Source organism: Panthera pardus, unplaced genomic scaffold (assembly GCF_024362965.1).
Source record: "Panthera pardus isolate Hobbes unplaced genomic scaffold, ASM2436296v1 HiC_scaffold_12, whole genome shotgun sequence".
Classification (NCBI taxonomy): Eukaryota; Metazoa; Chordata; class Mammalia; order Carnivora; family Felidae; genus Panthera; species Panthera pardus.
In genome coordinates, this window is record NW_026526677.1 from 114,322,300 (window position 1) to 114,337,065 (window position 14,766).

General features: G+C 39.8%; 1 protein-coding gene across 10 annotated transcripts in view; it reads right to left on the bottom strand.

Annotated features, from left to right (window-relative positions):
- CEP126 (centrosomal protein 126) overlaps positions 1–14,766 on the bottom strand; it is a 102,640-nt gene that overhangs the window by 41,402 nt on the left and 46,472 nt on the right. For 7 of the 10 annotated variants that reach the window (XM_053900591.1, XM_053900589.1, XM_053900587.1 and 4 more), the window contains exons 5-6: positions 7,207–7,405; positions 1,350–3,483 (exon numbers count right to left, since the gene is read on the bottom strand). In XM_053900591.1, coding sequence (XP_053756566.1) covers positions 1,350–3,483; positions 7,207–7,405 — 2,333 coding nt within the window. Of the gene's footprint in view, positions 1–1,349; positions 3,484–7,206; positions 7,406–8,543; positions 9,647–14,766 lie in introns of all 10 variants that reach the window. The other 3 variants (XM_053900592.1, XM_053900594.1, XM_053900593.1) reach the window with 3 other exon arrangements.

Genomic DNA, 14,766 nt, shown 5'->3' on the forward strand with positions numbered 1-14,766 from the left:
CAGAACACACTGGGGGTCACCAGAGGGGAAGTGAGGGTGAGGGTTGGGGCAACAGGGGATGGGAATGAAGGAGGGCACTTGTCCTAATGAGAAGAAAATAAAATGAAAAAAACAATTTAGGTTTTTATAGATAACTACTGAAGATTTTTAGATTGGAGTCTTTGCATTTAGCTGATATGACTTGTGTCCATCAATTTAAGAAAAATTTGGGTGATGACCAAGCACCATGTAATGAATTACAATAAAAGCCCTCTGTCCTTAAAATCTCACAGTCTAATTATAGAAGAGTTTGAATATTAAAATTTAAACTGACTCCCTCTTTACATCATCTTAGTATTTAGTCATACCTTTGGGAAAAGGAAAGAATTGCTTTTCTGACTTTTTCCCAAGTCTTATCTATTTCTCAATAGGCAACTGATTACTACTGGTAGGCAAATTTATGGGCTTCTAGTCCATTCCTCCAGAGGAAAATAGCTTCACCAGGAGTTAACCAGCTACTAAGGGTGATGGCATTTTATAGGGAACTGATTTTCAAAAATGTATAAAGGAATGCTATCATTCCCCCATATGTAACCCAGCATACATGACATCTAAAAGTAGAGCAGCCGCTCTTTTGGAAAGGGAGTGGGAAGGTCAAACGCCACCTATGATTAGCTTGTAACTATTCAATTTAACATTTTAAAGAAAAATGAAAGAAAGTATCACAACCACATTTATTTACCTATTTACAATATTTTTCACTGTGCTTATTTTGACAGAAATTTTGACTATAATACTGGGGTAATGTAATGACAGAAAGATATGGGATAAAAATTGGACCGTGTTCTTTGTTTTCCCTCCTTTAAACTAACAAGAAAAGTCACAGAAAAAAACGGAGGCTGGGAAAAGTTTCTAATTTTAGTTGAGCAAAGGTTGGGTCATTCTCTTAAAAGCTTCAGCTAGATAGACAAGGATAGAATATTAAGGGAGATTAGTAATTTGTATTTACTTTTAAACATTTTTCTTAAAAATGTTTATTTTTGAGAGAGACAGCATGAGTAGGGGAGGGGCAGAGAGAGAGAGAGGGAGACACAGAATCTGAAATAGGCTCCAGGCTCCGAGATGTCACCACAGAGCCCGCCATGGGGCTTGAACCCACAGACCGTGAGATTATGACCTGAGCTGAAGTCAGATGCTTAACCGACTGAACCACCCAGGTGCCTCATGAGATTAGTTATTTTTATAAGGCTAAGTTATTATTTAATATTATATCTACAGGGTGTACACAGCCATACCTCAGTGAGAAAAATTTCACATGAATTTAAAAGCTGAACGCTTTATCTATAAAAATATCTAAGTTTTTTTCTTACCAGCAGCCTTTTCATTTTGACCTAGGATATTATTTCGTCTTTTCCACAAGGGAACAGATTCTTCTTTAGTAGTTCTAAGAGTCACAGTGTGATGACTTTCTTCATAAACAGGACATCTGTGAGTGCAGTGAAACACCCCACCTTGCTGGGCAACCGTTTGCATGCCATTTGAAAGATGTATTTTTGCTAAAGTTCGGCACTCAGGAGAACAGTATGGCAGAGAAGGCATCGTAGTGGCTAATTCAGAGCAAACATCTGAGGGCGGAAAACTACTTTCTTGATTCCATTCATTTAACCTGTGTTCTGTTGGAAGCACAGGTTGTGAATTAAAATAGTTTTGTGTCATGACGTTTTGAGAATTTTCAAGCGTTACTGATGGACACTGAGACACCTGTGTATCTTTACCACCCCTCATATGCGACGGAGACTTAGGGGGAGGATGAGGCACAGTCAGTCTACCCCGAGCTGGTAAAAATGCGTCGGCTTTGCTTGTGGACTGTGGCCGAACGACAGTGCCTTTTCTGCTGGTACACGCAGAGTGTGCCTGGGCTTGAGCACATCTTGTTCTCCTCACGACTTTTGCGCCACCTCTTCGTGGGTGAGCTTTCTGAGCTTTAGAATTACCACTAGGTGTAGGGGCTTGGCTTTCCTCTTTTTCTGAGGCTGGCCACGCTTGTTTAGCAACATCATAACCTGAAGGTATGAGACAGCTCCGAGGCGCACGGTCTGTCCCAGGTTCTCCTAAAGCAGCGGCCTTTTCAGAGATAGAGCCCTCCGTGGGCTTTGTTCCCTCAGCAGAATTCACAGGACAGGCAGGAGCGTTAATGATGTTGCTGGCAGCACCACTTTTAGTCTGAACGTGGAATGGTTGAGACCACTGTTGAGATAGTTCTGTTCTCTTCTTCAATGAATGAGTATCCGCAGCAGTTTTTTCTGTATCTCCGGTTTCATCAAACCACCTCAGTTTTTTAATAGGCTTTGGAATTTCTGTACCTTTTTCTTTTGTTAATTCAATACTATCTCTGATAGCTGCTGCTCTTTGATTTCCGAACTTAAAGCTTCGGTTTATAACTAGTGCCTTAAAACAATCGTGTTCGTATTTAGATTCTTTTTTTAAAATACTTTTAAGAAACCTTACACCGTTTCTCTCATGAATGTTGTATTTCATTTTCTTGTGCTGACCGACTAAGTCACAGTTAGAGATTACGTTAGACACTGATGTTGTTTCCGCTATTTTTTGTTTTCTATCTTTTGAATCAGAGTTGTGAGGTATATAGGCAACTTGAAAATCATCTGAAAATAAAGGCCAGTCTTCCTTATTACAATTAAAATATTTTATCTTCTCATCTGTTACATTTTTCAATTCTCCTAACTTATCAGAACACTGCACTGCGTCGATTTCTTTTATATGTAGGCTGCTGTTTGGTAGGGGCCTAGCTGATTGCGTATTAGGCAAAAACAAAGGTGTCGCTGTGGGGACAAATGAAGTAGGAACTGAAGTAGTTCTATTTTCCTGTATTAATTCGGAATTTTTCCCTTGCTCTGTAGATGCAGCCGTTTCCTGTGTTAGGGAGTCTGGAGTGGTGCGGTTAGAGAACCTGCTGAACTTAAATGCCGGGCTCTCAGTAACAGAGGGTCTCTCTCTTCCGAACACTCCAGAAGAGGATTGAGTTGTTCTCACAGCGCTGGTTTTGGAGACCTCTTCGTTTTTTCCATCTTGTACACATACGGGAGGACTATACACAAAGGTTACTGAATTATTAGCAGTATTTGCGACTCTTTCCACAGGTGGATTTTGTTCTGTACCGTTAAAACGTTCACGAGAAGATAGAACGTGAGGTTTACTTAAAATATCTGAGAAAGGAGTGACAGTCCGAGTATCTGGATCATGTACATTTATGAGCCAATTATTTATATGTTGAGTTTTAGAGAGTGACAGTTTATCTTCATCAAAGCAGCTTAGATCTGTTGATTGTAGATTTACTGATTTGAGAGAAACAGAATTTTGCTGGTTTGATGCGGAAAGCTCCTTGTTAATTGTTAAATATATCTCTTCATGTTCCCCAGCCTCGAGACTGTCTATACTTGAGAGGGTTTCAGAGTTTGTTATTTGATTAACTTCATCACAAAATTTCTGAAAGAAAAAAAAACCCATTGTTCCATAGCTTAGAACTTTTCAAATGCCAAAATTAATGATTCAACACCCCACTGTTACTTAGACCTATTGTCCTTGGCATATAAAATAATGACTACAGACACTGTAAGTATATAAATAGTCTATATCCCTGGAGTAGTCCTCAGAGTGAAAAAGAGGGAGCCAACAAAGACTTACGATAAAGTGTGTTTGCTTTAATTTCTACGCCTGAACTAACTACCTAATTATTCTAGTCACAGTTCTAGCTTAGAAAATAATTTTGCTATTGCTATTCCATTTGGAGTAGTGCGTTTCTTGAAAGTTTCGTAACAGCAACTGAAAATTCTGAAAAACAGTTATTTACAAATGGTATTTTTTCCCCTGAAACCTTCACTGGATTTGCATGAGATCCCTAAAGTTCTGTGACCCTAACGTGAGCTTCCTGTAGGTAGGGCTACATCTTTGTAGAACAGTTAATCTTGTGGCCTATACAGTCGAGTTCTCCACTCCGGCTGCATAGTGCAATCACATAAGGAGCTTCGTAGAAATAACTAGGCCTGGGTCCTGCTGCTTTAAGACTGGTATGGGGCTCATGTATTGATATTTTTGTTTTAAAGTTCCCCAGGTAATTCTAATGTGGATGTAGAATTGAGAATTCTGGATTTTATTGACTCCTTTTCTGAGACTTAAAACAGTAATAATTTCTATGAATTTCATAGACATTCTCATCACTATTTCAATGGAATTTAATGGAACTTATCAGTCTTTAATAAATTTCATGATTACTTCAAAGTATGGTATATGTTTAAAGATATTTCTAATTTCTCACATATACCTAGAATGTACTGATCTGTATCACATATCAATAAATATATTCAAGAGGATTTTAGATTATAAATCCTAGTCAAAAAGTTAAATGGACTCAAAAGGAAATTATTGTCCTCAAAGATTTTTCATGAATTTTAGAAAATTTAAATATTCTGATCCTAAACAAAAATATACTATTTTTCTAGCCCATTAAATAAATGAAGAAACCCAGGAAACTGAATACAGAATAAAAATATTTTAGTTTGTATAGTTGATGCTTATTGATATATTATCATGAAGTAAGTTTTGAAAAAGATTCATGAGAGTCTGATATTCCTAGCGTTTACCACCTACTTCTCACATCCTTCAGGACTATGGGGTCTTTTTAAAGCGATGGTCGGTCACTAGCCTAATCGGGAGAACAAAACAGAGCTTAGGTCCTTCACTGCCTGTTTCTGCAGATGAGCTGTTTTAATAGATAATGATAAGGAAACCCAGGAGGGCTTCCTTTGAGTTTACATGTAATAAGATGTAGAAATCTGGGTTTGAGGGTCTTTCTAGATGTATGTGTGATATTCATGGCTCTAAGATTTCTGTTGTCATAGGTCTCTGATGGCCTCATATCCCAAAGCACCTGGAAAGAAGTTTAGTGATTTCTGATTTCACTAAACTACTTTTTTCCCCCAGATTTTTTCTCATACCTAAGAAATGAAACCTATGATCAGCTTCAACTTCTGCTTGTAAGTTACTGATGTAACTGTACTAATTTATTGTTGTCTTTCAGTATTTTTGTGTTTTAGTTTTAAAATCAACCTTATTGAGGTAAACTTATCTACTAAATGCATTTTAAATGTATATAGTTTGATGGATTTTAACGAACTATTCACCCAGACCCACCATATCTAACAGTGAAAGTCCGTACCTGTCCACCACTACCCACCATTAATCTGCTGTCACTACAGAACTGAGTTCTCATCTGGTATCATTTTCCTTCTGCCTGAAAAACTTCCAGTGGCATTTCTTCTAGCTCAGATGCTGGTATAGCACAGTGGTGTTCAGCTTGTTTAAGATGCCTATTTTGCCTTTGTTCTAGAAGGATATTGTTAGCTGGATATGGGATTCTAGGTTGGAAGTTTTCTGTTCTTTCTCAGAACTTTAAAAATGCTTTGCTGCCTTCTGTCCTACAGTTAATGTGGTCTGTCTTGTCTTTGTTCACCCACATGTGTAGGTGGATCTTTTTCTCTCTCTAGGTAAATTTTTCAAAATAATTTTTTAAATGGGTACAGTTGACACATACAATGTTACATTAGTTTCAGGTGTACAACACAGTCCACAAATCTGTATGTGATGCCGTGCTCACCACCAGTGTGGCCGCCCCAGTCCCCACACACAGCTATCACACCACTGACTACATTCCCTGTGTTGTGTAGCTGCACTGAATGTTGATGCGCCTTTGCAGGGTGTGTGTGAGTGTGTACACGTGTGCATACTTCTCCTTTGGGGAGCTTGCTGAGCTATTTGGATCTGAGGATTTACAGTTTTGCCAACTTTGAGACATTTTCAGCCATTATTTGTTTTAATACTCTGGGATTTTAATTAAATGTATGTTAGACTGCTTGATGTCATCTCAAGATTCTGTTCATTTTTTTCCCGTCTTTTTTCTTACAATGCTTCGATATGGATCATTTCTACTGCCATGTATTCAAGGCCACTGATTTTTTTTTTTTTTTTTTGTCTGTAATGCTTGCACTGTTAAATCCACCCAGTGAAATTTTCATTTCAAATATTTTTCAGATCTAGAAGGTCTATTTGGTTCTTTAAAAAATATCTTTTTCCAACAGAATCATTTTTACTTTAATTCCCTAAAAATATTTACAAAAACGGTTTTAAATTCCCTGCCTGTTAATCTTTCATCTCTGCCCTCTGTGTAACTGATTATACTGACTAATTTCTCTCCTGGTTATGGGCCCTATTTTTTTTTTTTTTTTTTTTTACGTGTCTGGTAAGTTTTGATGGAATATTGGGCATCATGGACCTTATGTTGTCTGACTAGATTTTAGTCTTTAAGAGACAGAGAGTGGGTTAGCTGTGGATTTTTTTGAGGCTCATCCAGAGAATATGTCCAGATAAAAAGCCTAAGTGAGTATAGGGCTCCTCTCATTTGTTCACCTGTTTTTGAGATCACAACTGATAGTGCCTGTTGGTTAATGTCTAGACACAGCTGTTTCAGATACTTTATTCAGAATTATGGTTGTTTACAGCAGGAAGGCATTTCATCATAGCCAGAAGTCTCCTGCTTTGCTGTTTTTCAGCTTTGTCACAATTGGTTAGTTATTGGATAAATCAGGCCAAGGTTATGAATTTAATCTTGATACCAGCCTATTAAGAATCTCATAAAGGTGTGTAGTTACTCATGAAAAATAAAGTGCGCAAACATTTCAAGAAAATGAGCTGAAACTCATACTCATTTGTGGGGAAAGAAAACAAAGTGAATGCCTGATCAGAGAGCTAGAACAGAAATGCCATTTCTAGCTAATTGCGACATATTTTCATTAAGAACCTAATGTCCACATGTATTATAAATTTTAAGGATGCTTTTTATAATCCAGTGTCTAACAATGATACTTATGTTATATTTTACTTAAAATAGCTTTCATTTTTGATCAGAAAATAACATTCATAAAGCATATTTTTCCAAATATGAGAGATGGCAAAAGAATAGAGAAAGCAGAGTGAAAAGTGAGCAAAAGGTAGAAAAATCTAAAAAATTATTTCTGTAGTATCTGTGATGAATTTGTGTTGATTCATCCACGTGCTATCCTCGGTGAATGGCATACTTTTCTTTAGTGTAGAATATGCAGAGATGGGACAGAATTATTACTAGATATTAAAATATTAACATTTATAGTTTCATACTTGCAAACTGCTTAGATGCTGATCTTCTAGGAGTTTCTGAGTTTCTTCCAGTGTAAGCTGGAACGCATCTTTGTTAGTAGCCAAGTTTGCCCTGTTGTTTTCCTTCATTTCTTTATCACAATTGATTTTGGATAAGAGATGTTTCTGATGCTTGTGACCATTTTTTGACAATGATGAAGGCAAGGCATTATCTATAGCTCTGTGAACCATACACAAAAAATATTTAGTACATTTAAATAAAGTTAGTTTCTCTCTATATATAAATGACACATTTATGTTTGGTGTGTGTGTGTGTGTGTGTGTGTGTGTTCAGATAATCACATGTAAGGATACTGGAAGGGGAATTTAAGGCAGTCAACAGAATAAAATGGGTGTGGGATTATAGTGCCAATAAAGTACTCCACCTTGACGTGGGAATACCCCATTATTCACGGCTTTGATTATTAAATGCTATTCCTCTATTGTTTGGGATAGAGGTAGAAGGAATTCCTATAGATATGTAGAGTCAGTCCTTAGTTCTTTAAGAGCATTCCTATCTGGATAAGAATATGATGTATTACCCTTAGTTCTGAGTCGATGTGATAGCTGGTAGGTATTCCTATAACCCAAATAAAGTTGGTTGAGGATTCGAGCAGACAGAAAATATGAAAATTGCCTGTCAGGGGAGGCAGGAATTTCCATCCTACTTTACTAGGCTTGGGAGCCTGGGTCTTACTTAAGGGAGGACAGTATACACACTTGTTTACAAATGTAAACATGGTTTTCACGCCACAGAAAGGGTATCTTTAGTACAGGGTCTACTTCTAGTGTGCGAGTGCACCCACAAATTATTAGTGGGTGACATCACCTTCTATGAAAATTCTGCATCTTCTGGAAACTTACAGCATGTTCAATTTCAGCATATGCACACAGTGAAAAGCAAAGAACAAAGGAGCAGTGTTTCAGGGGGATGGGGAGGAAGTATATCAAAGAGGTGACTGCTGCTGCATTATAGCCAGTGGAATGGACCCCAAGGGCTTTATTCCCAATTCACTTGCATTATTCCCCATTGAGGATAAAAATGTTTGGAGGACACACGGCCACATGTACCATATACCTATCTCCAATACGCATATATGTCTTTATTTGGACAAATGGAATAGTCAGGGCCTAGATTCCTGACTACCCTCTTGTGACCACAGGGAGGGTATTTAATGCAAGCCCCTGAGCACTGGGAGTATGTTTCTCTCTCTTCCTTGTAGGCTTCCTACTCTTACAGATTCCTTCCCCTTCAGTCACCCTTCCCAAACAGAATGTTGCTAAATCTACAAAATATCTGATAAACTCAATTTATTTACCTTTAAAGTTGACGTCTCTCAACTTTTTCTTCTCTATTTCTTTCTTCTCTATTCCACTTGCTTCTCTTCTCTTCTCTACTTTCTTCCCCCAGGGAGGAGGGTTGAGGGGATGAACAGGAATAAAAGGAGATGGGGAGGCAGGAAGAGAGGGAGAGTAAAGCACGGGGGGAAAGGAGGAAGAAACAGGACAGGCTGGAAAGGGAAAATTTAAACATGTTGGAGGCAAATATGGTGAGGGAGCTGAATGCAGAGGTGAAGAAAAAAGAGGGGTGGATGAAGGGGGTAAGGATGGAGAAGTGGGAGAGGAGAGGAAGGGAGAGGACAGAATGGATGGAGAGGATGTGGAAGTGGAAGGTGATGGAGACAAAGAGGAGCAGGGAGAGTGACAGGGAGGCAGATGGCAGGGGACTGAGGCCAGAGGATGGTCTACAAAGGCCTGGGACAGATCTGACAATGTTGTGGTTTGTGGAACAGACCGCTGGGCTGACCGGAAAGGATCTAAGATAGTGGGATGTGCAGGCACCAGACTGGTATCAGGGAGAGCGGGGGCTGGCTGATGAGGGAGGTGACCGGGTAAACAGGAAGGCTTCAAAGCAGGGAGAGCTTCCATGGGGACTGGGGATACAACCAGTCGAGCTGGAAGGGAACGACGAACAAGGGCAGGCATTAGAGTGGCTGGAGTACAATGCTGTGGGGGGCAATGTCTGGGTCTGAAAGTTTTGTAGAATAACTGGCCCTGTGAGTCAGGATCAGGGATGACCACAGAACTTCGGGGTGGGTGGGGCACACGGTCAGGTTGGCCAGAAGGCATTGGGGCTGGTAGACGGGGGAAGCTGCTAGAAAAGCTGGTGGTTACTGGGGCTGGGGGGTGAGGAAGATACGTGACCGGGGAGGACAGTATTGGGGCTGGTAAAAAGGTCTTTGGAGGAACAGAGGGGACAGCCAGGCGGACAGGCAGGGCTTGGGGCTGGTGGGGGGTAGAAACAGTGGGACAGCTAGGGAGGATCTGGGAACGGTGGGATAGCAGTGGGGCCCGCACAGGAGACAGCTGAAGAGGTAAGCAGGGATAAGGTGTGGGAACAGCTGGACAGGCAGGAATGGATCTGCACAGGTGGAAAAGCATTTGGACAGGCAGGTAGAGAGACAGCCTCATTAAGATGTTTTTTGTTGTTGACGTTCATTAGGCTGTCTCTAGGCTCTTGATTCGTATCATATTTTGGTCCTGAGGGTCCATGCATGACACTCTTCTCATCACCCAGCGCCCTCGCACATGTGGGGACAGCTGTGTGTAGTTTATTCACGACCCCTTTTCTCTTTCCTCGAAAGAGTACTTTCACCTCTTGGAGGCCTGACAGTCAACTGGATAATGAACATGGGCTAGAAAAATCTGATTTACATTACTGGTATGGAAGGAAAACAGAGGTCCAGTGGACCACGGCTGGGCTGTGGCCAGATTTCTCAGGGTTGCATGTGGCTCAGGATCACCTGTCTCACCACAAATACATGGATATTGGAGATAGATATCTAATATCATCATTTTAAAGTATAAAACTTTAATTTGGGGGAAATACAGCTTCTTTTACCTTATATCTACCAGAAGGGTGAAGTAAGTTATCCTTGTGATAAAGATTTGCTCATGATGGAAGGCTGATTACTTGTATTTTTAATGTTAGTTCCTTATTAATATTCTTATATCTCATTACTTCCTGAGCAACTTCTATTTTCATATGGATATATTTCTCTGATTGTTCTTGATGCTTCAGCATTGAATGCCCTCCAGTTTTTCATACAATTTTTTTCCTTTAGATTATCACATTACCAACATCCTACTGTTATTATCTGCCACTAATATTTTCCACATTAGAACAATTGTGTTTGAGTACCAATAGAATCAGTTTCCTTGGATGCTCCCTACTTCTTGGCATTACTTTATTCCTTAACACATTTTAGGTTTATATTCCACATGCAATGTATTTTTGATGTGACAATATTTGTAGCTTAACCATATTTTCAATAAATAGTACAAATAAGTATTTCTACTAATACCTGATCCTCAATATTCTGATATTTCATATTTGTATAGCACTTTATAATTTACAAAACATTTTCATACATTTTAATACCGTTATCTATGGAGAAAAATTCACCTTTTTAATAAGTAAGCCATAGTGCTCTCTCTGTAAATTTGTTATATACAAATTATAAAATTTCTCTGTATACATTTGTTGTTTTCTAAATACGTAACATTTATGTGTGTGTGTGAGTGCATATATATATATATATATGTATGTATATATACATACATGAGTATAGATGTCATGAAGTCATGGTCAAAAGAATATATTACAATAGCATATGAAAATGATATACTCTAATTTAGAATGGAGAGCACGTCTCATAAAACAAAGATGATGTGTGCTATTTCATGGTCCTAGCCCAGATTGGGTGTAGTGATAGCTACGTTTGCTACAGGGAAATCAAAGTTATTCTGATACTTCATCTCTTCTAAGACTCTAAAGAACTGTACACTGTTGAGCAAAAAAGGTCTAGCCTTTCATTTCTAGTACTAAAGAGCCTTTTTTATTGAAAATATCTGATATCACAAAGGATAACAACTGATACGTGGAAAGAGAAAGCTGTGAGTAAGGAAAACCTGTATACAAAAATGCGTATTACTTTTATACTAAACGATTGGGATTTTTTATTACTCTAAATTCCTCCCGGACCCTAAAAGCTCCTGTAAATGTCTGTCATCTTCCCCTTCCTGCCGAGTACTCTGAAAGTCTATTGCTGTCCCTGCCTCGACTCCCACTTGTCCTTCAGCCGCTGCCAGCTGGCCTCCACCTCAGCTGCTCGGGGCCCAGCTCTCGCTCGTGATTGACGAACTGACCGAATAGCTGCAAACACGGACACTTCCCGACTGGAATCCCCTGGTCTTCATGCCATTGCTCTCCTGGTTACTTCCCTACGTCCCCGGGTGTTCCTTCTCACGTTCCCTCTTGAGCTCCTCTCTTTGCTTGTCCTTTATACACTGGATTATTTTATAGTAAACTTTAAAGAATTTATTTCAACTTCATTTACTTATATTTCTTGGAATGGGAATATGTATATTATTCACCAATAAATGCTTACTGCTTTAAATTTACAATTACCTTATTTGCAGAAACTTAAAAATTATTCCAATTAAATGAAAAAAAAGTACAAAAAAATTTCTTTTGTTCTTACAATTCAAAATATATTTTAGAATAGCATTTTTACAGCAGCCAAAACTTGTAACCAAAACTTGTCAGCGGCTGTTTCCTAAGCTTAAAGCATTCTGACTTCATATCTTGATTATCAACAGCGGGGGAAGAAAGACCATAGCTTTTACACTGCACCTAGCACAGTCTCCCTTCTGGGCACTCACAGCTTGATCCTGGATTATTATTTTACTGTTCAAACACAGCCAATTGCTCAAACTTTCAAGAAAGTTTAGGTGCACCTGGGTGGCTCAGTCCATTAAGCATCCCACTCTTGAGTTCAGCTCAGGTCATATTCTCATGGCTTGCAAGATCGAGCCACAAGGTGGGCTCTGTGCTGACTGTGGAGCCTGCTTATGATTCTCTCTGTCCCTCCCCTGCTCACTCTCACTCTCTTTTTCTACCCAGAAAAAAAATTTTTTTAAATAAATAAAGTTTAAAAGGACTTTTGGTACATATTACTGGTAATGCTTGCTAAGATTTAAGAACCCCCAAAATGGGAATCAGAAAATGACCCACAATTTAAAAAAATACCCTAAGGGACTGACTACTACACAGCGCAATCTGGTGTTCAATATCAATAGTGTTTTTGAATTAGATAGTATTTTTCACAAACCACCTCATTAAGTATCTGGTAAACACTTTGCCATTACAGTAAGTGTTGGGAGAATAAGTTCCAAAGAGAATTAATCTGATTTGTTTAACCTAACACTGTAAGACAAAATCTCCAGCATAACCAAGACTAGGAATGTATGCTGTGGGTCTGCACGCCCTTAGGGATGCTCATCTAGACTGGTACTTTGCTTCTAAAATCCAGAGAATGGCTAAACACTGAAATGGACTCTTGCTTTAAAAGCGATCTGTTGGGGTGCCAGGGAGGCTCAGTCGGTTAAGGGTCCGACTTTGGCTCAGGTCATGATCTCGCAGTCCATGAGTTTGAGCCCCGTGTCGGGCTCTGTGCTGAAAGCTTGGAGCTAGAACTTGCTTCAGACTCTGTGTCTAGCTCTCTCTCTCTGCCCCTCCCCCGCTCATGCTCTGTCTCTCTCAAAATAATAAACATAAAAAAAATGATTTGTTAAATGTGTTTGTAAACTAATTTTAATTTATAAAGTTTTGATGTAAAAGCTAATGTATTGAAATCCAGTAAAGTTCTGAAACTTAATTTAAATTAAAAAACAACTATGCATTTTGGTGAGTTTTTACAAGCTGTACTCTTGACAGAAAGAATCACTTTTTTTATCTTGCTGGGATTTTTGAGAGTCACATGACCCACTTCCTTGCTTCTCCGTCCCTACCCTGCGTACAATCCAGAGGACTGGTTGGATACACCACAGCTAGCTGACATCAAGCTACAGCTCTGGGTTTCCCTGAGTGTGGTAACTCGTGTACCTGGACATGTGTCTCACATGGACCTCGGTGGCATTGCTGCTCTGGAGCCATCGCCAGAAATACTGGTTCCTGTTTGGAAGATGGGGTTTCTGCCAGGGTGGCTCTACACCCACCCACTGGGACCTTGTTTCCTTACAGCCGAGATGTCACTTGAGGGGCGAGGGGCATAGCAAAGACTGACCGCTTTGTGCTGAGCCACGAGGACTCCTCCTATTGAAACAGAATCTTGTCCGTTGCCATGAAGTGCGCTCTGTCCTCTAAGTGAAGCCAAACTCGGCTTGCTGTAGCTGTGGGAGTCCGATGGCCTAGCTGAACTCACGAGCCACGTCTTTAATTCCATCCATTTGTTGGCAACGATCACATCTATATTTGTGGCTGAGATTTCTATCCATGAGAAACTGGCTTGGGAATATCCTACATGTGTCCCGACAGTTTGCTATCCTCTTGCCAGTTGCTCTGTCCCTTAAGCCTCTCCTTCCTTAACACTCCTTTTGATAAATGGTGTCACTACCTCGTAACTGACCAATCTCCATCCCTTTCACTCCTCCTGAACCCCTGGTTCCAGTTCGATTCCACCTCCTAAACAGCTCTCACGAGGTCTTCATTTTCACTAAATATCACTTGACCTGATTTTCCCACCATTAGCCTTACCCTACTTTTGTCCATTCTGACAGTCATTCTGAAGTATACACGTGGAATGTTTCATTCAGTAATTGTTTTTAGGACAGACTCTTTAACAAGGCCCTTGATGAGTTAACTTGTGGCTTCCTTTCAGCCAGCCTATCTGCCCCAACTCCTCTCTGTGTGCACACCGGACGGGCCGAACTGCGCTCAGTCCCGTAACAAAACATGCTCTTTCATGGCATCATGCCCTTCCACACATGACTTGTTCCCTCGTCTGTGGTTCCCTCCCAATGTTTGCCTTTCCTGAATACCCTCCTCGTCAATTAAGCTTCAGATCAAGCTCATACTCTCTGAGGAGTGTTCACGTATGTCTCTCCACTCCAAGTATTTACTGAACGCCTCCAACATGCACAGCACTGAGCCAGGAACACCACCGGCACAGCACCTGCACGTGTGACATCTAGCCTTTATCACATCCGGTTGGGGAGACACTAGTACATGTAACAAGCAACAATATACATAATCATGACTTTCAAATGTATTTCTATAGCTTGATCTCTCATTTCATTTTAGGTCAAATTGTTTTTATACATTTCTACTTGGATATTTATCCCCTCAATTCAGAAGCCTCAAATGAAATTTATTTAGTTATTTAAAACATTTTTAAAAAAATGTTTATTTTTGACAGACAGAGTACACGTGGGTGAAGGGCAGAGAAATAGAGGGAGATGGAATCCGAAGCAGGATACAGGCTCTGAGCTGTCAGCACAGAGCCCGACGTGGGGCTCGAACTCATGAACCGCAAGATCGTGACCTGAACTTAAGTCGGAGGCTTAACCGACTGAGCCATGCAGGCGCCCCTAGAAGCCTCAAATGAAATTCAGCAATATCTCACCAAACCAGTACTATTTCATTTTGTTTCTTTTTAAAGTCACCAAATTACCTCAAAATTTCAGTTCCTTTTGATTTCG